This window comes from Aquila chrysaetos, chromosome 8 (genome assembly GCF_900496995.4).
Source record: "Aquila chrysaetos chrysaetos chromosome 8, bAquChr1.4, whole genome shotgun sequence".
NCBI lineage: Eukaryota > Metazoa > Chordata > Aves > Accipitriformes > Accipitridae > Aquila > Aquila chrysaetos.
In genome coordinates this window covers 46495215-46517531 of record NC_044011.1, presented here as the reverse complement: position 1 = coordinate 46517531, position 22317 = coordinate 46495215, and the positions used below count along the sequence as shown (strand labels likewise).

General features: G+C 50.8%; 1 protein-coding gene across 1 annotated transcript; it reads left to right on the top strand.

The window, feature by feature from the left end:
* Positions 1–13: 13 nt before the first annotated feature.
* Positions 14–18372, top strand: DCPS (decapping enzyme, scavenger). The gene is made up of 6 exons (XM_030022412.2): positions 14–498; positions 1718–1886; positions 9807–9952; positions 13426–13539; positions 16867–16977; positions 17924–18372. The coding sequence occupies exons 1-6, from the start codon at positions 106–108 to the stop codon at positions 18188–18190; spliced, it is 1200 nt and encodes a 399-aa protein (XP_029878272.2). The 5' UTR covers positions 14–105; the 3' UTR covers positions 18191–18372.
* Positions 18373–22317: the final 3945 nt, after the last annotated feature.

Below are 22317 nucleotides of genomic sequence, written 5' to 3'. Positions count from 1 at the left end.
TTTTTTTTTTTTTTTTAATACTCCCCCAGCTTGTGGGTTTGTGTTGGGAAGGAGCTGTGGGCAGTAAGAGACCCCAAACTGGGGGGGTGTTGATCTGTGACCCCTATGTGGGCTCCTGTGAGGTGGGGGAGAGGCAGCTTTTTCGGTGGGGCTGGGGTCGATCCCCTGACCCTCCTTGTGCCCCAAGGGGACTGGGGTTTGGGGGGGGGGGGGGGTTGGCCATGGAGCCCCGCTGCACCGCCAAGCCGCCAGGGGGCGCTATCCCCCGCGCGGCGCCCGGCCCCGCGCCTCTCTTGGCGGCGGTGCCGCCGCGCAGGCGCAGTGAGGGGAAGGGGCGCGATGGCGGAGGGCCCGCGGCCGAAGAGGAAGCGGGAGGAGGAGGCCGGGGCCGCGCCCCACGGCGGGACCGTCACCGCCCCCTTCCCCCTGGCGGAGCTGCGCCTGCGGCGTGTGCTGCGGGAGTCGGCGAGGGACAAGGCCGTGTTCCTGCACGGGGAGGTACTGGGCCGGGGCCGGGGGAGGGGGTAGGGTGGGGGGGGGGGGGCAGGCCCGTTGAGGCCAGCCGCCATTTTCCCCGCTGAGGGGCTAGCCACGCCCCTGCGGCGGCAAGCTCCTGACAGGCCACGCCCCCTCCGCAAGGGCCACGCCCCCACCGACGCCGCATGGCGCGGCCGGGTTCAGCGTGGCCGGGGGCTCCCACGGTCCCGTCCCCCCTCCCGGTCCCCTCCTCTCCGCAGGGCTACGGCCCGGCCTCAGCCCTTCCTTATTCAACAAAGTGTAGCCCCAGATCCGCTTTTCCAGCCCGGTGCTGCCCAAATCCGGTAAAGTGCGGGGGGGGCAGGAGGCTGTGGAAGCCTTTATGGCCGGAGGGGCTGAGCGTGGCGTGGGAGCAGCGCAGCCGCCTCGGCTTCTGTCTCCTGGAGACGTGCGTCCGAGCAGGCGGTGAGGACGGGGAGGTTTCAGGCTGCCGCTTTGCTCTCGGGGCAGTGGGGTGATGGTCAGTGGGTCACTGAAGCGGGCCCAGACCTGCCCGCTCTGCCCTGTGAGCGTGGCTGGGTTGGGAGCCCCGGGTGAATCCCTTTGCTCTCTCCCCAGGCGGTGTTCAGTGAGGCGTCGCCTGGGTCCTGTACAGACGGGAGCGATTTAGGGGTGTGCTCCGCACCCAACGCCTCCCAAAACTGGCATGTCTAGGCCACATCCGGATCTGGGTTGTGGTTCCTTGGACCAGGGCAGCGGTACTCCCTGCCCCAAAACAGACTAGGTTTGCTCCCTGACCATGACGCAAACCCCTGCGCCTGCCTCTGTCCTCTTCCTGACCCTACGACTGCCCGGTCAGTGGCCCCGTGTCGACTTGCGAGTATCTGAGATGAAATCGGTGATGTGGGTCAGCGGGAATGCAGCTGCAGGTGCTGGGAGCATCTGGGGACGTGCAGATGGACTGAGATGTTGTCCACATCCTGTGCTCCTCCAAAAAACCACTCGTGTTCTCTGATGGGGAGTAGCGTCCTGCCGTGCTTCAGGGCAAATGTGCCCTTTATTTTTGGATGGGTGCTGCCCTGTGGGTGGCTGGACTAGGAGGGAGTTTGTGCACGAGGATTGAGGGGCTGGAAGGTGTCGTGCCATGGTCCCTGGGTGGAGGCGTTCAGGTCCTGGCCTCAAAATCTCCAGCCAGCACTGGGTCTGTGTTTGCTGACAGCTTTATCTGTTCTTATTCCAGGTGACCAGCCCCTCCGGAGAAGGAACAGATGCCGTAGTCATCCTGGAAAAGACTCCTTTCCAGGAGGAGAAGGTATCAGACCTGCTGAAGAAGCACACGAAGCTGGACCTGCAGATGCGCAATGATATTTATAGCACGTACCATCTCTATCCTCCTGTGGAGCTGAGTGGTGAGCACTCTCAGCCTCACGTGGGGGTGTCCCGGGAGGGTGGCTTGCTCCGTGGCTCAGCTGTGGACCAGTGGTCATAGCTGGGATGCCAGTCAGTGTGCTTCTGCCAGCTCTGGAGGGGAGGTTGCAGCAAGACAGGCAAGCGCTGCTGCTGGATCTGACCATGCCAACCCGGTCGTGGTTTGGCTGACAGCAGCAGACCTGGCTGAGGTGGGGAGAATGGTGGATTGTTGCCGCTCTGAAGGCAGCGTCTTACTCCTGAGGCTTTGCACGCTGCCTCGTTTCACCCCCTTTTCCCTGCACTGTCGGACACCTAGCTCAGCTGATAAGTGGCTGGCCGTTAAATGGGCATCGCTTGATTACTTGCAATCATCTGCCTGTGCCTTGATTTAAAGGTGAAGAAGGGCTTGGGGGTCTGAAAGCTTTCCGTGTGGCTTTTTTCAGTGATGTCAGTTCAGATATTGTCTCTCCCTATAAGGTCTACCTTGAAAACAATCTCTGCAGAGCACATGTCAGCTTCTTCTCATTCCAGGGTATCATCTCTTTATTTTTGTTGCCTGATGTCACCTGGTAAGGACAAACAGCTAGCATGTTTGCAGTGGGGATTTAAATTCTGGTAACCTCGAGTGCCTGGGGCAGATGGGCACCCAGCCTCTGCCTTTCAAATCTCTCCCCGCTGATTTCACGCATCCGTGTGTTACGAAACCCTATTAATAACTGAGTATGATGAGGTCAGATGAGCAGGTTGGAGAGCTTCAGTGGAAGGCTGACATCCTGCAAGACAGATTCTTGTCACGGTGGAAAGGTGTCCTGTGATTGTGGCACTCTGCAGCCGCTGCTGGAAAGCAGGGCTGCTCTTTTGGCAGGTCGGGCACTTTGATTTAATGCTAGTATGTGTTTAAATTCTGGAAGTGCGGTGATTAATTATGTGTTAACGCTTCCACAAACACAACGATAGCCAAACAGGCTTAACAGAGTCTTAACAAAATTCATTGGAGTGATAGCCTTAAGTAAGAAGTTGTTGCAGTCCCGAATTAAATTTTCAGAATGTTTGATGTGCCTTCCCGAAAACGCTCCTATTTTAGTGCTGTTTCCATGGTGTAGGAAGAAGCACTGTCTGGCTTTGGGAGCTTGCGATTTGTGCAAAGCTCCTCTTGTCCTGTCGAGGACTCGAAATCAGCGGTTTCAGTGTTGCAATGCCACATTTCAGTGGTGGGAAAACACCGCGACACCATGGTTGTTGCGGATGCCTTGAGTGGGAAGATGTTAAGGCTATGCTTCAGTGACCGGAAAGACTCCTGCTTGGGTGCCTGCTGCATTCAACGCCTGCAGCGACTGGCAGCGATTCCCACGAGGTGGCATTGCAAGACTAAAATCCCCTGGGCCTCTCTCCAGCTGCAGCCCTGCCAGCGGTGCTGGCATTTGACTTCCTTGTAGAGCTTTGCTGCAGCGATGTGTAACTCCAGCATTACTCTGATAGCAAAATTTTTTATTTTATTTAAGATTTATGCCAGGTGCGAAACCCCACACTGGGGTGAAAAGGCTGTTAAAGGGTTGCCGGTCTCTTGTCAGTGCTGTGCCAGGTCCTGCTTTTTCTGAGAGACTGGAGCAAAACCAGGTGAATCTGGGTCTTCTCACGTCCTGTTTCTGGAACTTCATTAAACTAAATCCTCGCTCAGGTTGTTTCTGTTTGGTGTGTCCTCTGTGCTGTGACTCTGCCCCACGTAGCCATGCTGTTTGTTCATGTATGGCTGGACCAAACCTGCTGTGCTTTTGGATGAGTGTTTGTGCAGTTTCTCTTGCAGGTTTGAATGGGAAAAAAGCCTCTGGCTTCCTTCTGCTGAAGTTTATGTTTTTAATTACTTTTAAAATTGCCTTGAAAAGGTAGGTTTTTGCAGAAACATTACCCAGTGGTGCATCTTTGCTTCCCACCCCTCTCCTTGGCACTGCTGTGCTTGCTCTGGATGTTGGGCAGCCCCAAGCAGGAGATCAGGAGGGGGCTGTGGACCCCGGTGCTGCTCTTCAGGCTCCCTGGCTCTGAGCGGTGAGCAAGGAGGCTTCTTTCTTCGAAGCAATTTGTCGCCAAATAGCTGTTTTTGTGGGCATGTTGTGTGAGCTGCTGGCAGTTATCTGGGCTGGCACTACAGGAAATGTCATGTATGTCAGGAGGGGAAGGAAATTGTCCTTTTGAGCTCAGTCATGGCCCAAGGAGGGAGTCAATACGAGGAATGCAGCTCATAAACCTAACACAAAGGAGAAATTTCCTGTAAGGCTGCAGACAATGTCAGGGCTTGTGAGAAATGCCAGGATGTCAAGTGATCATGTGGAGACCCAGCAAGCCCTCACACCGGGTCTATCTCGGCCTCTTGGTTGCAGGGTTAGAGAGATACAGGGTTTTATCTCCTGGCACTTGCAGTTTTACACCTGGTTAACATGATGCAGTAAAAGTATTTTGCAGAAAAGGTCAGACTTTGGCATTAAGCAGTTCCTCCAAAAAGCCCTGGGTCACAGTGTTATGCAGAAGAGGAATTCACCCCGGGGATTTCACAGCATCCCAGGTGGCTAAGCCCCTCAACACTCAGCTTCTCACTTTCTGAAGGTAGGCTGAAGGTAGGATAAACCTCCAGACTGAGGAAGTCACGACTGCAAGTGACTTGCGTTGATGGCGTGAGGAGCTGCCTCCGGCTCCCTCTGCTTTTTTGAAGTGTGTTTCTCAATGCCACCTTTGTGGTCTGAAGTCCCCGGGGGGCTCTTCATTCAGGTGGAGTTTCTTGATAGCTGAAAGTGGGTATTTTCTTCACCCTCTCCCCGCCTCCTTGTTTAAGTGAGTCGGATGCTGTTCCTGCTGCGGAGTCAAGCTAACACAGGCCCCATGCGATGAAAGCTTGTTTTGTCTTGGTGGTAAAAGAGCCCGCGAGGCTGGGCCAGTCACACTTTGTTTGCGTGGTGAAGGCAGAGAAAGGGAGGCCAAAAGAAGCACATTACCTGAGCAAACGACTCCCCTCTCTCCTGGGAAGAGGAATTTCACTCTGCTGCTGCTTGAAGATGAGATTTTTTAGGGCTGGGAGCGCACTGCTGTGGGGACATGTGAAGGTGGTGCTGGTCAGAAGGAGGACCTCATCCGTGTCTTGCTTGGCTTGTCAGTTTTACTGGCCACTAGGAGAGATGTGTCAAGGCTAACATGGGAAATAACACTTGCAAACAAGTTTAATAACAGTCAGAGTTTGCCTAAAGGGCAACCCAAACCATCTGAGTAAGGAGAAGGAAGTTTGTGAATGAGTTTGCTAGGAGGAGCAGTGTCAGAGAGCATGCCCTCTGATGGTAACTGCTCTGCTACTGGCGAAGGCAGGCGTGTGTAACTTATTTTAAGGCCAGTTGTTGGATGTTACCTAGATTTACGAGGCAGCTTATGCCTAGAGGTGTGAGATACTGGTGGAGGAAACCCCAGCTCTGGGACTCTCCCTTGCAGGGAGAGAAAGGGCTGCTTTCATAGCAGGGGAAAGATTTTCCTGCTGCCAAAGGCTCAATTGCAAAAGCCAGATGGTTCAATCAACATGTTCCCCGATAACATCCAGCTACTGGCGGTGCTCACACCCGTTTAGCAAGGAGAGCTTGCTGTTTCCAGAAAAAAGCAGCCTCCTCTTGCCTGGCTGCTGAGGGATGTCATGTTTCACAGCACCAAAGCTGTGCTGGTGTAATTTAAGGGCTCTTATCAGTCCTTTAAGGAGTCTTTACTCACTGGGTATGGCTCATCTCTGTGCTGCACGTTGAAGCTTATTAAAAATGTCTGAAAACAAGCACATTGGGAGATGCTCCGGCTCCATCTCTCCAACACAGGGTGGAGAAATTGTGGGAGAAATGGGAGAGCGTGGAAGGAAAGTATTCAGTCATGCAGGAAGTGATACATATCCCTGCCTTCCCGAGCCCAAAAAGCATCTGGTTTCAGGCAGCGAGGAGCTGGAGAAACTTGCACGAGCTGCTCTGGGAAGGCTGGTTCATCTCCCGGCATTTCCACGCTCCGCCTGCGTGTGGGGCTTGCCCAGCGAAGAAAACTCTTTGCATTTACACTTTAAAGAAAAAGCTGGAGCCTGAAGCAGTGGGAGTGCATGGGGTGGTTTGTGGGACAGTGGGAGGTATCGCCATGCTTTGCTCTGGTTTTTGGGGGTTGGAAAGCTGCAAATTTCCTTTTTGCCGCGGCTGTTGCAGCTAGAGCCCACCGAGTCCTCCTTGGGTGAGAACCAGGGGCCAGACAGCCATGGCAGAAGTCTCCAGCAGCACGCTTGGCTTGCCCTGGCATGTGCTGGCCTTGGAGACTGTGAGCTCTTGCAAGCTTTATCCTTTTCTTTTGTGCTTTTATTTTGTTCAGTAACGAGAGCCCGAGATGTCTGAGGCAAAGCTGTGATTGTATCTGGTTGGGTGTGGGTTAAAATTAGGTGTTCCCCTGTGACTGCTGTGCAGTTGTGATCATAAAACTAAATAAACTATGTTAATACAGCTGGAGAAGGGGGGGTTGTGCCTCATTATATTTGGTTAGGGCTGCATTGAAGGAGATACCTGAAAATGGGAAGACAGCGCAGAGCTGTATGCAGCAGGAGAGAGGCTTGCAGAGGAAAAGAAAACTTGAAAGAGTGCAAATGTGGCTTTGTCTGCCGTTTCCTGGGCTTGGCATCTTCCTGCACCTGACAGTTGAGTTGACTAGGCAGATTACAAGCCAAAGCTCGGCTTCCTACTAGCAAAGGGAGGAAAAAGCACTCCTGCCCAAAAGTAGAAACGGGTTGTTCCTGCCCTGCGTGCTTCTTTCGGCTCCCCAGCATGTTTAAATCTATTTAAACCAAAACTACAGTGGTCCATTTTAATGTTGCTGAGTGGGATGAGTGGCAACGCCATTTGCATCAGTTTGAAATTTGATGTGCCAAGCTGGAGGGGGATTTTGGCAGACCCTGGGGACAGCGCAGTGCAAAAGGGGACGAGGCATCGCTAGTGAGCCTGTAGTGTACTTTCCTATGGGCACGAGTGCTCTCTTCCTCCTTCCCATCTGCGACAGGTAGCTGTCTTGCGCTGCAGGGAGCATGGGATAACGTGTTTCATCCTCTCCTCTTGGCGACAGCTGCTTTCAGCCCTTTTCTCTATAAGCTCCCCAAACTAAGGTGCTGTTTTGGTTTTTGTGTCTTGGGTTGTTTCTTTGCTCTCGTTTTTAGCAGGAGAGGGGAGAAGTCGTTCTGTTTCTGGTCAATCCAAGCTTCCTTTTCTCCTGGGCAGGGAAGCAACGGTGCGGTGTATCCCCTCAAACACCCTTCGTAGGGTGAACTGCCTGATCGGTTGTTCCCTGCCATCGCAGTACCTCTGCCTCCTGCTTATCCGGGTTCCTTCAATTAAACCTCCTTTTTTATAACCTCCAGTTAATTGATGGTCAGTCCTGACTTCCAGAATAAACCACAGGCGTTTCTTCACATCCCTGGGCTGGTGTTCAGGAACATGCCGGCTGATGTGACTCAGACGTGAGCGGAGACAATCCCTGACCCTTCAGCGAGTTTAAAAACCCACATCACGTGTCCAGCGGTTCTTTAGCCCCAATTCCAGGCCAGGGTAGGTTTCGGCTGCCTCACGGCATACGTGATGCTTTAATGCACGTGGAACCTGCCAGGAGCAGGGCGGCTTTTAAAATGGAGCATGAACACGGCCAGTCGCCAGCAATGGAAAGACTTTGTGGCGAGCCCGGTCTTGCTGTGGATGTTTCCTGCGGCCGAGCCCAGCCTTAGCTGTGACTTTGGATCCCATGCACGGGCTCCTGAAGATAGTCAGGCTCTGAACATTTATCAAACAGCTTCTCTGGTTGTATTGATTTATGCTAATTAGCATTGCTGGGGCGTTTCAGGGTTGATGAGATCTCTAGAAGGGAAATAATCATTAGTGAACCACAGCCTCTCCCCCCTCCTCTTCCAAACATCTGCTGCTCAACCGCAGCTGCACATTAAGGATTTCTCTGATCTTACGCTAGGCTTTAAAGTATCTTAAGTGGCTCTCTCCACCATCAGCAGCCACTCCCCAAACTGGAGAGGTGCTGGGGAAGCCATGAAGGGTCCTCTGCAACCACATCCCAGCAGTGCACAGATTGTGGTGATCACCACCCCCAGCATGGAGGGGTTTCTGCTGCGGTCCCTGCTCTTGTTTTGGGGTATAAAGTTAAAATGTGGAAGTGTCCACCTGAGGCTGAACATAGTATTTCCTTATCTTTTGCTTTTTTGTTTTCTCCCCAGTGCTTTGCCGCTCTTTTTAAGTGAGGAGTGGAGGAGCTACAGCCTTGTGTTTTTTTTTTTTTTTTTTTTTTGCTATTACATCATCCCACTAGAAGTGCTAATCGAGTCCTGGAAAACAACCTTGTTTGAACATGTGTATGGTGGGAATCAGACCAGACTGCCCTTGTGGTTTGCATTTTCATATTTCATGTTACCAGCATTTTCCTGTGGATTTCATTAAGCTGAGCTTGGCATGAAATGAAAAGGCAGAGTCTCCCAGCTTGTGCAGCACTGATCTTAAAAAAAAAAACAACAAAAAAACCCAAAAAACCAAAAAAAAAAACCCCAACAAAAAAACAAAAACTCAGAAAAAAGCAAACAAAAAAACCCAACCAACCAAAACCCAACAACAAAAAAGAAAGAAACCAGAAAAAACCCCCAACCCCACACCCTAAATCTTGGCTTTAGGAACAAATAGTTATTTATATTCGGTGTCTGGCTAGCATATATATGTATATAAAGTGTGAAGCATGACTGTTTGGTACCCTGGTGAGTGTACAGCCCGTGGCTTTTGTGACCATGGCAGACCTTGGGCACAAGCTGCAGTGTTTGCAGTGCCCCAGCCGCTTGCTTCGGTGTGATCTGCTCAGGGTTTGTCCAGGCTCACGGGGTTTTTTCTCCTTCCTGTGTTAAGTTTTATAGCAGCTCTCTGTCAGCTGGGAAGGTGGAGGCACCGCTGGTGCCCTCAGAGTTGTGGCAGGCTCCGTATCGCGCATCTAATCTCAGCCGAAAACGGTTATATTCCGACTGTTTTACTGCTGTGGGTAAGATTTACTGCTGCCAAGGTCAAAGCTGCCAGGTTGGCGAAATGCACGTTTGCATCCTGTTTAATGCCACAGAAATTACGCAGCAAAGTTTTAATCTCAAGGTAAACAAATTATTTTTCCTTTTGCTAGAGCAAGCAGCTAAATGCTCTTTCTTTGTTGGCTGGTGCAGGGGAATCACCCAGCCCTCTTCTGTCAGCTTGTCCTGTGCCATGTTAACCCATCAGCCAGCATTGTTTTCTCTGGATTCATCCCTGTGCCCTTGACCTCTTTGTCTCCTGCACTTGGGGGTCGAGGCCCAGCATCCTGACGGCTCAGAGGAGCTGGGAAGGAGCTGCTGCTCATGCCGGCCCTGCTGCTTGTGGCTCACGCGATGTCTGGTTTTGTGGCTGGAGAAAGTTGCTGGGTGCTCACTCGATAACGTCCCATGAACTTCAGATTTAAGTATGAGTAAGATGCGTGTCTGCCCCCAGGGTTGTGTTTCTCTCCTGGTTGTTGACTGCACATGAACTCTTCCCTGGGAGCCCCAGCTCTGCCCCGATGTTGCTGATAGGCCTGAAAGAGTGAGTGTGGGGAAAAAAACCCCTTCAGACAGGAAACTCCTCCACCTGAACTGGAAGGACAGGCCCTGGCTGTGTTGTCGGGTTATCCTTCTTCGAGAAAAGCAGCAGCAGCAACCTGGGAGGTTAAAGCACTTGTTTGCTTTCCATGTCCATTCTCCCCTACCCCACTATTTTAGCGGTATCTTTTCAAAATGTGTTAGTGTGGCATTTATCGGAAGGGAAAACAGATTTATCAGGGACTGAAGGAAGTAATATGGGTGTCAACTGTGATAACTCAGTAAATGTGTTTACTTCTAGAGATAAAAACCACAGTAGTGTACCCCGCCACGGAGAAACACCTTCAGAAATACCTTCGTCAAGAAGTGCACCTCATCCGTGAAACCTGGGAGGATTACAAGAACATAACGCTGCCCTTCATCCAGTCCCAGAGCTTCAGCATCCAGGTATGGGTACCACTGCTTACCCTCTGCACAGACAGATGTCTTTGGTCTCCTTTATCAACATGCTGGGCTGTCAAATGTCTCCTCCGAAGCCCAGGTTGGAGGCAGAAGAGTCGGGAGCACTTTGCCCCCGTCTCCCTGTTGGTTGTTCCATCAGCATGTTGTCAGCTCCGTGGTACTGCACCCTCTCATCTGGCTGGGCAGCCCGTTTCTCAAACACGACCGGCTGCAGATTATTTTTGCTGGTCCTGGGTTGTGATGCTGCCTGCTTTGCTGAACGCATACCCTTATCTATTGTGCTTTCTTGAGGCTGTTTGACGTTTGGGGTAAGCTCAGTGATGCTAAACAGGGCTCTCTTTCCCCTAAACTTCCCCAGCGTCCCCGTCTTTCTGTCCTCTGGGGCATCCTTCTCTATCTTTGCAGAAAAACACTTGCCTTGGAGATGTACCCAAAGTTGCCTTTCCCAAGGTTTATGGAGACTTTCTGTGCTGGGGTGTTCTTCCTCCTTTCTGAGGGTGGGTCCCTGGGCGTTGGTGCCGTTCACTAGGCTTTTTAGGAGTCTCTTGGGTGTTGTGGAAATGGGAAGTCTCAGATTGCTCTTGGATTCCTGCATTGCAACTCACTGCTTGGGCTTTGCCTACAGCTCGTCTGCCATTAGGCCCTTTGGTCCGTATTCCACATAGCGAAGCTGTACTTTTAGTGTCCTTCTTGCCCCAGGCAGCAGCAGTGGACTTTTTTCCTGGTTTACATCCCTTTTGACCATTCTTCTCCCTATCTTTCTCCTTTAGAGACCAAAGGAATGCAAGTCTGTAGGGACCAGTTTATGCCAGCCTGTGCAGAATGGGGGAATAAAACAAATCCTGGGTCTGCTGAGGCTTTCTGTTAAAAATAAACCACAAAAAACAACCAAACACAGGCCTTGGGTATCCCCCACACCTCTTTCCTGCCGCTGTAAACAGCAGCAGAACAGTTAACGGGGCTCACTGTTGCAATGTCTGTTTTCTAATTGCTTGCAGATGAAGGTGAATCCTGCTTTCTGCGACTTGTACCAGAAGGCACCTTGCAAGCTGCAGTGCGCGCTCCATTACTCCTTGCCCGCCTGCTTTTCTTTGCTCCGTTGTTCAGCTTTCTCGCCGGCAGCCAGGCTGCAACACCAGTAACATACAGGGGGCATTTATTAGCTGGAGAAAAAGACAAGAGCGTGTTTCCACCAGACAGCAACCTGCACGAATGTTTTCTCCGTGCTTTTGCTCCAGAGGCTGTTAAGTTTCCTGGTGTAGCAGCTGCCTCCAAAAAGCTGCCTTGCTTGAGCTCTCACTCTCTGCCTCTTCCACCAAATTGCTTGCAAGCTGATTTCTGTACATGGAAACATATTCCTGGTGACCATCAGGAGCATCTGCTGATAAATCACGGTCAGCACAGTCAGTCCTTGACCTCTGTGATTTGATAATGCCGTTTCTTGTCTTTAACTGATTTTGATGAGCGGAAGGGGAAATGGGAAGTGTAACAGAAATATTGGGGGGCTACAGAGGCATTTCTGTTTTCTGCTGGAGGATGCAAAGCGTGGATGCTTTCAGTATAATAGTTTTATTGTGGTGCCAGTCTCTGGACATGTTTTGTCCTCGCTGGGCTTGTGCTGGAAACAGCAAGAGCAGTCAGCTGATGACCTGCCTATCACATGAGGCAGTGTTGGGTTTAAAATTCAGCTCATCTGATCGGTGAACTTACTTAGGGCACTGATAGCTTGGCACTTGTGAAAAGAGCAGGCATTAAAAAAAAAAAAAAACCAAAAGGGCAAACTTTCATTTCCTGCTGAGCTTCCTGCTCTGCTTTTCTTCCAGGGTCACAGAGCACAGCAATCTTGTGCCATGCTTTCCAAAACTGCTTTGAGAATCTAATCTTCTCTAAGACGTTGTTGCTAGGAAGAAATTTAAACAAAAACTAGATCAAGGGAGGAAAGATTGGTTTCTCCCTAAGGGATATATTCAGGTCCATTCACAATGATCCTAAGTTTTGATTAGATTAATTAAACTTGTCAGAGTTCCCCCAAAGGGCTGTCTTTTTATCTTGAGTGTCTGGTGTGCACAGCATCCACTGGCCCAGCTCGCTCAGTGTGTCTGTGAGACTGGCTGCATCTTCACTACCCACCTGGTGCGATCAAAATGTTTCATATCTTAACTTGATGGGTAAAATGATGTTTCAGGATGTTTTCAGCTCCCAAGCCTTAGCCATTTTCTCCTGCCTTGTCTTATCTTCTAGGGACCTGGCTGGGGACTCCCTTGGCAGTCCAGTACTTAAGCTAGAGCGTGGAGTACATTTTTGAGGTGTAAAGAAGGATGCTCGAGATCAGGTTGGGAGCCAGGAAAAGCAAAGATGCTTTCTGTTGGTCTCACTCTGTCACTTATCCCTGGTATCTTCCATTTTGTAGCCAAAACTCTTCTCTGGATGGCGCTTTGCTTTGAAGGAGCAATGCGGGGGGATAACCAGAGCAGACATTACAGGCAGTCTGGAGGCTGAAGCTTTAAGTATAGAGGAAGAAGAAGGAGAGCGGCGAGCTGTTTTCTTATCAGCCAGGAAACCAAGAGATGTGCATTACCCAAGAAAACATGGGCCTTTCGTATTCGCCCGCAAGCACTGGCTGCCAGCAGCTGGAGCCGCATCCAACCTCAGACTTGCAAGCGATCTGCTCCTTCCTTTTTGAAAGGGGAAAAAAAAAATCAGCCAAGTTCCCTTCCCAGACCTAGTTGTAAAGGTTTCAGTGCAGTCTGGGAGTTAAAAAGGTGCAAACAGCCCTGCGGTGCTGCAAGAGGCATCTGCTGAGCCCCACGAGAGCTGGCTTCTACCGCTGCCCGCCTCGCCTGGGATCTGGTGTGCGCAGAGTTGCTTGTGCTGGTGGCTAATCTGTCTGAATGCCTGTACCTGTCCGTTGCCAGCCGGTGGGAGCACGGAGGAGGGATGCTGCTGCCCCTCTGGGTATTTAGTGCTTGCAGCAGCTCCATCTCTGGCCACGTAAAGCAGCCAGGTCTGGTTGGAGTATTGCTAGACCCCATCGGGGAGAATTATCTCCAAATCCTCTTAGGGGTAAATGCAACTATTTCTACACTAGGCTAAACCATCTCTGTTCAATACCTCATCTCCAGCTGTGGCCAGTTCTTAATGCTTGAGAGGAAAACAAAAATCCCGGAATAATTTAGCTAGCTGGCGGTGCAGTGCCACGCAGTGGGGTGGGGGGCGTATCTTTTCACTGAAGTGCTCGTAATAGCCTGGAGTTTGTTGTTGGAGTGTTTTATGGAAAATTAACTACAAATGTTACCAGCTATGAAATTATTTGGTCATCTTAAAATCAAGTTGTTGGGCTTTTTTTTTATATTCTAGTTGAAGGGGAATGTGCACTAATCCATGAGCTTGGGCTGAATGTGCGTGAGGTGTGGGGTTTTTTTCTCTGCTGGTTTATAAATCGCATATTTCTCTTTCAGTGGGTGTATAATATCCTGGAGAAGAAAGCTGAGGCTGATCGAATCATCCATGAAAACCCAGATCCTTGCAATGGCTTTGTTCTAGTTCCAGATTTTAAGTGGAATCAAAACCAGGTTCGTTTGCTCCTCTTACCTTTGAAGGGATGCTGCCTATCTGAAGGTAATCCAGAGGAAATGTCCACTTTCGTGCTACTAATAGCACGCTAATGAAAGTTTTAGTAGGGGAATGTGTCCTTCCTGTTCACACTGTCATTAAGTGATGATATTGCCAGGCCTTTTATCACGTGCTAATTGTGGACGCTGCAGAACACAGGCTGTTCTCACTGCTGCAGGGTGATTTATTTATTAGCTTCGCTTTCTCTTTCCTGTATTAGCCCAAATGTTGTCGTGATGTATTTGAACCTAAATCCAGCTGTGTATTTGTTCCTGCTGAACTTGTTTGGGTTTTTTTTTGCAAGCCTCAACTTCAGGCACAAACTGGGCAGATGTGTTGTCCTTTCGTTGCTGCCATTAACTCTCCTCCACGCAATATTAAACAGATGGTTGTTAGCTTATGAGCAGCTGCTTAACCCTGCGTGGGAGTGGCCACTCATTGAAATGCAGAGGTTTTTAAGCCCAGGCTGTAATCCTAAATTGAGTGGCTCATTATTTCCTTGGGCTCCGGCTCCCTTTTGTGCTGTACTTCTGGGGATGTGCCTGGGGAGGTGAAACTCCACACGTGCACCCCTTGAAGTTGGTGGAGTCAAAAAAAAGTCCCCTTTGTGTTTCTGGTCCTCAAAATGCTTCCACAGGTCGTGGCGGGGAAAGTTACAGTATGATTAAAACTTAGAAATGGGAACTAAAAAAAAGGGGAACACAAGCCTGCTTGTGGGCAATGCAATTCTGTATTTCTGTACTGGGAACACCTGTTCCTGGTCTGGTGCTGAGTCACCTGTGGGAATGACTTGGGGACGACAGGTGAGTAACCTGCTGCAGGGTAGTCTCTGGTCACCATGAATTCCTTGCACATCAGCTATTCCAGAAATCCCTTGTCAAGCTTTGATGGGGTAACCAAGCTCGAATTTCCACTTGTTCTCCAGGAGGCACGACTTTCTTCCTGGAGAGACTTTGCAAAGCAGGTGATACACAGCAAGCTTGCAGTCGTGCTTACGCCACCATGCCTTGTTCCGTGGCCTTTACTTTCAGGGTGGCAATATTTAGGGATCCTAAAAAGTGCAGCACGCTGCCCCTTTCCTTGCTTCGAGCAAAGCCTCGGTGTAAATCCTCGCTCGCCGCAACGAAGCTTTGCAACTCGCATCGGGATTGGAGGCGGGCTAAAAGATTGTATTCACATCTTGCAGCTAGCATGGGCAGGGAGTGCTTAAATGGTAGGATTTGTCTTTAGGGGAGGTTTCCCCATGCTGCTGTTGCCTCTTGGTATGCTGAACTGGATCTTCTTGATTTCTTCCCAACGGCTGCAACAAGAGAGCCGTCATCCCTGGGGTTATCTGGGACCTTTGCCTTGCTTTGCCTGTCTCTTTCTCAGGCAGGCCAGCCAGCATCCCAGCAAGGGCTGTCGACTTCTGCCTTTGAGCCAAGGAATTTCTTCTTGGCTGTGGGTGACGCTGAGCCAGAGCTGATCCTGGCAGCCCCGGGGCTGCCCATAAGCACTGGTTCCTTCTGCCGCATCCCACCAAACAGGCAAGGCTACTAAATTAAATTAGGAAAGTGAGACAGAGCTCCCAGCAGGACTCTCCGAGCCTCCCCTTAGAAGTCCCTTCAACGGCATTGCCTTGCACTAGCTTAGCACCTTGCCCGCAAATGCTGCGAATTCACCTGTAATTATTTCAGGCTGATGGACGGGAGAAAGATTTCTCATTTGCATCGTGAAGTCTGCACGCTTGCTGCCGGCCTCAACTTTTTCTGGGTGCCACATCAGCTCCTGCTGCCCAACCTTGATAGTGGTTTGAGTTGGTTTCTTGGTTTTGGTTGGTTTTGGGGGTTTTTTGGGTTGGGTTATTTTTTTTTTATTATTTTTTTAAAAATTGGGGGGGGGGGGGGGGTTGGGGTTTTTTTTTTTTTTTTTTCTCCACTTCTTTTGAGTTGGTTTCAAACCCGCAGGAGCCCTGAGGCGTTGCCTGAAATGATGCCCGGCATGACATCATTCAAGGCCTTTTTAGCAACAGGCTTATTTGTTTCAAACAGCAACATGCAGATGTTGTTCTAAGGAGAAGGGATGTTTGCTTTTCCTCCCGCCAGCCAGCCCTGATCCAAAGAGAACAAGCTGATACGCTGTCTTTTTCCGGAGCTGTGCACAGGCTGCTTTGGGAATCAAACTGAACCACGAGCATCGCTGTGCTGGCTGGGTGCAAATAGCAGCTTCATGTTTCGAGAGCCCCGAGACAGGGTTCTGAGAGCATCTTTTGGCACAAGCATCTGTTTCCAAATAGCCAGATGGGTTTCTCACAGCCTTGAAAAGATCTGCTGGGTCTCAAATATCTAAACCCTTTGCTTTGCAGTGTTTATATTAGAAAGCCACTAACTGAGCTGAAGGAGACGGGGGTTTTTTTGGGTTTTGGGTTTGGTTTTTTTTTTAAGTGTAATGATCCACGACTGTACATCTTGTTAAACATTGAATTCGGTAAGTGCTTCGGGAGATGCCAAAGGTCTGGCTGAGAGCTGCTGAATGGCCGTATTTTACTGCACTGGGGTTGTCTAGTGACCGATTAGGTCTTGAAAATAGTTATTTATAGAACTGGCGCAACTGGAAAGTGGCCGGCTATTTGCACAGTGGAAATATAGGAAGCTTTTCACTCGGGAAAAATCTACAGTTGCAGTTTTGGCCACTGTGATTCACTGTAAATCCTCATCTGAGCGTGGAGATAAACCTTTTGCTTGCTCTGCAGAAAAGGCCGTGCTCGGCGTGGCATCTGCGCGTGGGGGTTGCTGGCAGACCCTGCAGCCTCCTGGGCTCGGGCCTCAGTTTCCCCCACGTAGCAGGGTGGGTGCCCGCACCTTTTCTGCCAGCCTCAATCTGCACTGGGACAACTTTTTGGAGGTGCTCGGGGAGACATTGTGAACATGTAAGGGCAACAGCAAGTGCTGTGTTTATGGTAGAAAAGAGTTGATCAATTGATCTGCCTTTAAGGCTGACAAGATATTTGTGATCTCACTGTTTATCAGTTGGGGTGAAGCTGTCCTCTTCTGCTTATTCCTGGACAAAACCCAATTTGTCCAGAAACGTTGCTTTGAGGTGCAGTGGGTTTGTGGATGAGCACATCTCGTACTGGGAGATTCATACTGGATTCAACCCAGCTTGGGTGCGTGTTAAACACGACGGCAGGTAGCCCCTTATAACACAGCCTGGAAAGCTGTGGTTGGTGTCAGGTCCAAAGTGCTCGTGCCTCCATCCGCTCTTTCTGCGGTCACCTTCGTCACCGTCTACCATCTCTCTCTCTTCAGCTGGATGACCTCTACCTGATAGCCCTCATTCACCGCCGGGAAGTCAAGTCACTTCGGGACCTCACCGCTGAGCACATCCCACTGCTGAGGAACATCTTGCAAGAAGGCAAGGTAAGCGCAAGGCTGGTCCGACGCTGCTGTCCTGTCCAGGGAGAGCACGTCCTGCCTGCCGCAGGGTCGCTGCCTGCATTCTCCAGCATCTGCGTGGGGACCAGTAACTGAGAGATGACAATACGTCACGAAGCGGGGCTGCGCTGCCCTCTCTAGCATGTCTGCCTGGAGACCCTGGTCCCTGCTGCTCTCTCCGCACCTTCCCCTGGGGCGTTGGAAGGACATGCTGTGTTCAAGGTGTTTCAGAGGTGCTCGATATTTCTCCATTAGTAGTGAGTGGCAGGAGTTGAGCCCTGTCCTCCCCATATTGGTAACTTCCTTCCCAACTCCTTGACCGTTTTCACCAGCTGATGAGTTTTTTCCAGCCATGTGATGGGGCGTGCTTGGTAGATGGATGCGTGATAGCTTCTCTTTCCTTCGCTGTGCTAGAAATTTGGAAAGTTAATTGCACTGGGGAAAGCGGAGATTAATTAAGAGATTAGTCAGGGGATTGCAGTGCGCTGAGCAGTGGACCAAGCCAGCATGCCAGAGTTTGCTGTTGCTGTTTATAGTTTTAATTACACTGGCTGGTAACAGGATCCCCGTAACTTGCCGAGCGAGCCGAAGCGATAAGGGTGGAAGGGAAAACGATATGAGCAGAGAGCACGTCCCATCATGGAGGGAGAAAAGTGGGGCAGCCGGAGGCATCGCTCCATCCCTGCGGAGGCTGAAACAGAGGATAGGGAAGAGTTCTGTCCTTCCCAGCGTCCCCCTCTCCCTTGCTGTGAGGATGGAGGAAGCAGAAATCACTTCTGCCTTTCTCTCTGCCTTTTGTGCCATCCGGGGATGCTCCTTTCCATCTATTGCAAGGTCTGTCTGTCCATGCGCCGCCTGCCCCCAGCTGCCCCCTGCCCTCGCGGAGAGTCGCTAGTCCTGACCTGTGTTTTAATTTATTTTTTCTCCTTAGGAGGCTGTAGTGAAGCACTTCGGCGTGCCTGGATCCCAGTTGCGTATCTACCTGCATTACCAACCCTCCTACTACCACCTGCACGTGCATTTCACTGCCCTGGGCTATGATGCCCCAGGCAGCTCCGTTGAGAGAGCCCATCTCCTGGCAGACGTGATTGACAACCTGGCGATGGACTCCATGTACTACCAGAAACGGGCTTTGACCTTCGCCCTTCGGGCTGATGAACTTCTGTTTAAGAAATTCCAGGAGGCAGGAAGAGTGTGAACTGGCAGAGGCGCTTTTGTATTTTTTTTATTTTTCATAAATGCCCGTTTTTGGGTTTTTTTTAAAGGTTTTGGTGCTTTTATTTTTTTTAATTCTGATTTTGTACAAATTGGGGCTGGCGGCCCATTGCTATGGAAACCATGTCTTCTGCTCAAGTCAATTAAAACATTAAGATTGAGTAACCCATTTTAATGTGCTGTTTTTTACCAGGGTCGTAGCACCGGACTGGGCGCCTCTGGGATGCAGCGAGCAGAGGGGTTTGGGCAGGAGGATCTGTGTGGATCCATCTTCTCCACCCAAAAGATAACCCCTGCCACCAAATGTCAGCCCAAATGGGGGAGTAGGCAGCCAGAGTGTTCCAAGGAAACCTGCTGCCCTCAGAAAGCTTCACTTATTTCTACAGATTTACCCCTGGGAGCGGGATTGCAGCTTTCCTGGGGCAGGGAGGGGTTTCTTGCTCCAAATAACTCAAATGACTAACCCAAGTCCTTGCCCCTCCCGGCCAGCCAGCCGCTGTGGGCTCTGTGGAGGTAAACACGACTGTGCATGCTGCCTGATTCCCCAGCCTGAGAGCTGTCACCTCTACCCTGCTAATTAGTCATATATCCGGCTTAAATGAGCTCATTTAAAAGGGCAGCCCCTCCCTGACACAGGCTTCTCAAGGTTTTGCAAGGATTCCTCAGTGTGCTCATTAAAAAAACCATAAATAATACTGCTCTTCCTTCTGCCAAGGTGGTGGCAGGGCAGTAAATGCCTTCCTGCAGCTGGAGGGTCCCGCAGAGGAGCCTCGTGAGACCCTGGATGACTTTGCTGCCACTTTCCAGCTCTGGTGAGGTTTTTCTTCCCCTTTCAGTGAGATCCCAACTTCTTCCTCGCCGCTTGACTCTGTTTAAATGGTCATCACACCGTGACCTGGTGAGAGCTTGCCCGTTGCAGTGGGAAAAATAGATTTCTACGTATAGAGAGAGGCTTGGTCTGCCGACCCAGCCATCAGTTCCCCTGCATCTTCTTCGCTGGACACCAACCTCTGAAAACTTCATGAGTTCTTGCTGCCAAAAAGGGCTCTGGTTTCTGGCCAGCCGGTAACCAGGGATGTAATTGCAGGAATCATCTTGCTGGCCACCCCAGTTATTTACTTCTTTCAACACACTGGGCTCCAAGAGGGTTTTTTTGCTGATGGGCGGGAGGGGGGGAAACAGAAGTGATTTGTTGTTTGCAGGGCTGCTCGGTGTGCCACAGCACTGCTCTGTGATGGAGCAGTCCAGAGCCGGCTGGATTGCAAGTAGCATCATCAAGAGGTGCCCGGGGCTTTGTTCGGCTCATCCAATTTAATAAATATTCAGGTCAGGCACCTTTTAGCAGCAAGGAGAGGCAGAGCATCTGGATGCAGCCACTTCTTATTTCTCTGCAAAAATGCAATACGTGTTAAGAAAGCTGGGATAATCTGCTAGAGGGAGTCTTTCCCTCTTGTTTCAGATCTACCCATCTCCTGAGCAGAGCACATCTGGGGCCAGAGTTGATTTAGGAGCTGGGGAGCTGCTGTAGGAGTGGACCCAGAGATGATCAGCGTGGTTGGCTGTCCCCTGGCTCTCTGCATCCCTAGGTTTTAAGTTGCTAAGGGAAAGGGATGAATTTTTTTCGGTACCAGAGCGTTTTCTGTGCCAAGAAGCTCGGTCTCCCTGGGTGAGGGAACATCACGGTTTCATGTACCCACCCAGGCCAGCCCAAGAATGAAGATGGTTAAACAACAGATGGGACCATCCTGTCACCCAGGAAGCTTCCCTGTTCTTCAGGTATTAAAAAAAAAAAAAAACCAAACCAAAATCCCAAACCAAACCTGTCCTGAAAACAGGCTTTTTGAGGGCTGTGGCAGACGACCAAGCAGCACATCTTCTGCAGACCATCTGTCTGCTCCGGCTGGAGGAATTGTTTCTCCTGGGAGACTAGAAAGCGCGCTGCCGGGCCATCACCCATCTCCTCTGGGAGCAGGGGAGATATGTGGAGCCCAGGACGAGGGCTGTCCCTGCCTGCCCCAAGAGAAAAGGGCAGGGGGATGCATTTTGATGGATCTATGGCTGGAGCCTTCAAAGGATTTATTGAGGTCCTGGGGCTGGCTTTGCAAAACCAGACAGCATTTCTAGGCTATGGGTTGAGGAAGGGTGAGCCCGAGGTGGTCGGCAGGACAAAGCCGGCTTGTGCTGGGCATGAATCGCCCCATTCTTGTCCCTCTCGAGCAGATGCTGCGAGCCTGGCCGAGGGCATCCCTGCTCCTCCTTTATTAATAGATCATGCTCGCCTGGTTCCTGCTTTGTCCTCATCACCCTTTCGGGAGCGTTTTGGTTGCGGTGTGATGGCGCCAGGCCACCCTGGGATGGCGAAACCTCTGCCCGTGCACTTGTGGGGCAAGAACATGGTCCCGTTCCTCGCTGCTGTGGACGGGGCATTTTCTAAACGATTTTATTGATGTGATTTCCGAATAGCTTTGGACTGGGTGATGGCAGAGCTCGTTACAAATTCAATTCTCAAACAGCCAGGATTTCCCCCCCTCCTTTTCTTCTCCAAATTACTCGGCGCTCATCATGCTGAATTAATCTAACTGGCAATTTATCCTTTGTAAATTAAATATTAGGGCAGGGTGTAGTCATTAGCAATGACTAACTACCCAGCGAAAGCTTGTGGCATTCTGCTAAGGCAGCAAATGTGTTTCCAAAGCATGGTATTTTCTGGTGGGTTTTAAAACCGCGTTGTCTACTGGAGCTGTGGTGGCCAGTGGAAGTTCTTTGTTGGTCTTCGGGTCCACCCAAGGGGTCCCTTGGGAGATGGGTTACCCGAGGAGATGTGAGTAGGCAAGGCAGGCACCCCGTACCTGCCCCGTGGATGCATGACCGGTGCGCTTAGACGTCCTGAGTTTCCTATGGGGTGGTCGCAACTGGCGTTCAGGATCACCATCGTTTCCCCAAACCTTGGTGAAGCTCAAGCCACAGCACCAAGACCTCTCGGCGCGGAGGTCTGGGCAAGGCAGCTCACGTGGGAAACGTGGAGCTGGAGTAGCTCCCCGATGCTGGGTTTGCATCTCTGCAAGGGCTTTTCTTCTGCTTTTGGCCCTGTTGATGCTACCACAGGCTGTGGTCGTGGGGGGATGCTCAGGGATGGAGGCCATCACCCCAAAACGAGCCCATCCCACCATCACCAGCAGGAGGGAGCTGCGGACTGAGAAGATGCTGAGAAGCAAAGCTTTTGCAGCCTCTTTTAATATTCTGTCTTGGGGGCATGGTAAAAATAGACATTTGGGATGCATTATTATTGCTGGAGTTTTATTGAACACTGTTTATTGTTTTCAGATGCAATAAACCTAGCAGGGGAACACAAGAGACCGAAGGGTCTAAATATCCTTCAAGCAAATCCCAGCTCCCTCCCTGCTGAGCTGCAGCCCCAATAATTACCCTGGGATTGTCTACAAGCTGGTGGCAATTAAAGCCTAATTATGGCAGGCTCGCCTGTCACCACGGGTAAAACTCTCTGCCCCGTTACCTCGCATCTTGCCAGCAAGAAAACCTCATCCTACATAGGTTGACTGACAAAGCGAGGATGCTCTTCAAATATTGATGTGGTTGCTCAATTAGCCTTGGCAATACCAGAGCCATCAGCTCAACAGGTATTTTACCAATTAATATTGTCGGCACTGGACGTGTCGGTCTTCAAATGGGGCTGGTGCCCTCCAAGTTCCCGCTAGCTCTTGCTTTCCAGCCTGGTAAAGGGGACCAAACCTTGCTGCCTTCAGCTACAAGCTGCCTGCTACTGGAGGCAATATTTCACATTATTTCCCATGTAAAAATCAGCATTAATATTGCTAATTATCTTGGGGATTGGCAAAACCCCACCCCGGTGCAGGAGGGATGGATTTTGGACGATAGAAATAAAAGCCTTGGGGGGGGGTCGGCTGCTGCATTTTGTGTATCGTGATGATGGGATGGAAATGAAATCCCATGGGAGACCGAGATGGCTGGGCATGGGGCATTCCTGCCGTGGGAATTAAATTTCTCTGTGGGGAAAAAAATAAAAAACCCTCCCAAACAATATTAAGTCGCTGATTTGAAGCCAAGCCATCCCCAGATCCTCTGCATGCC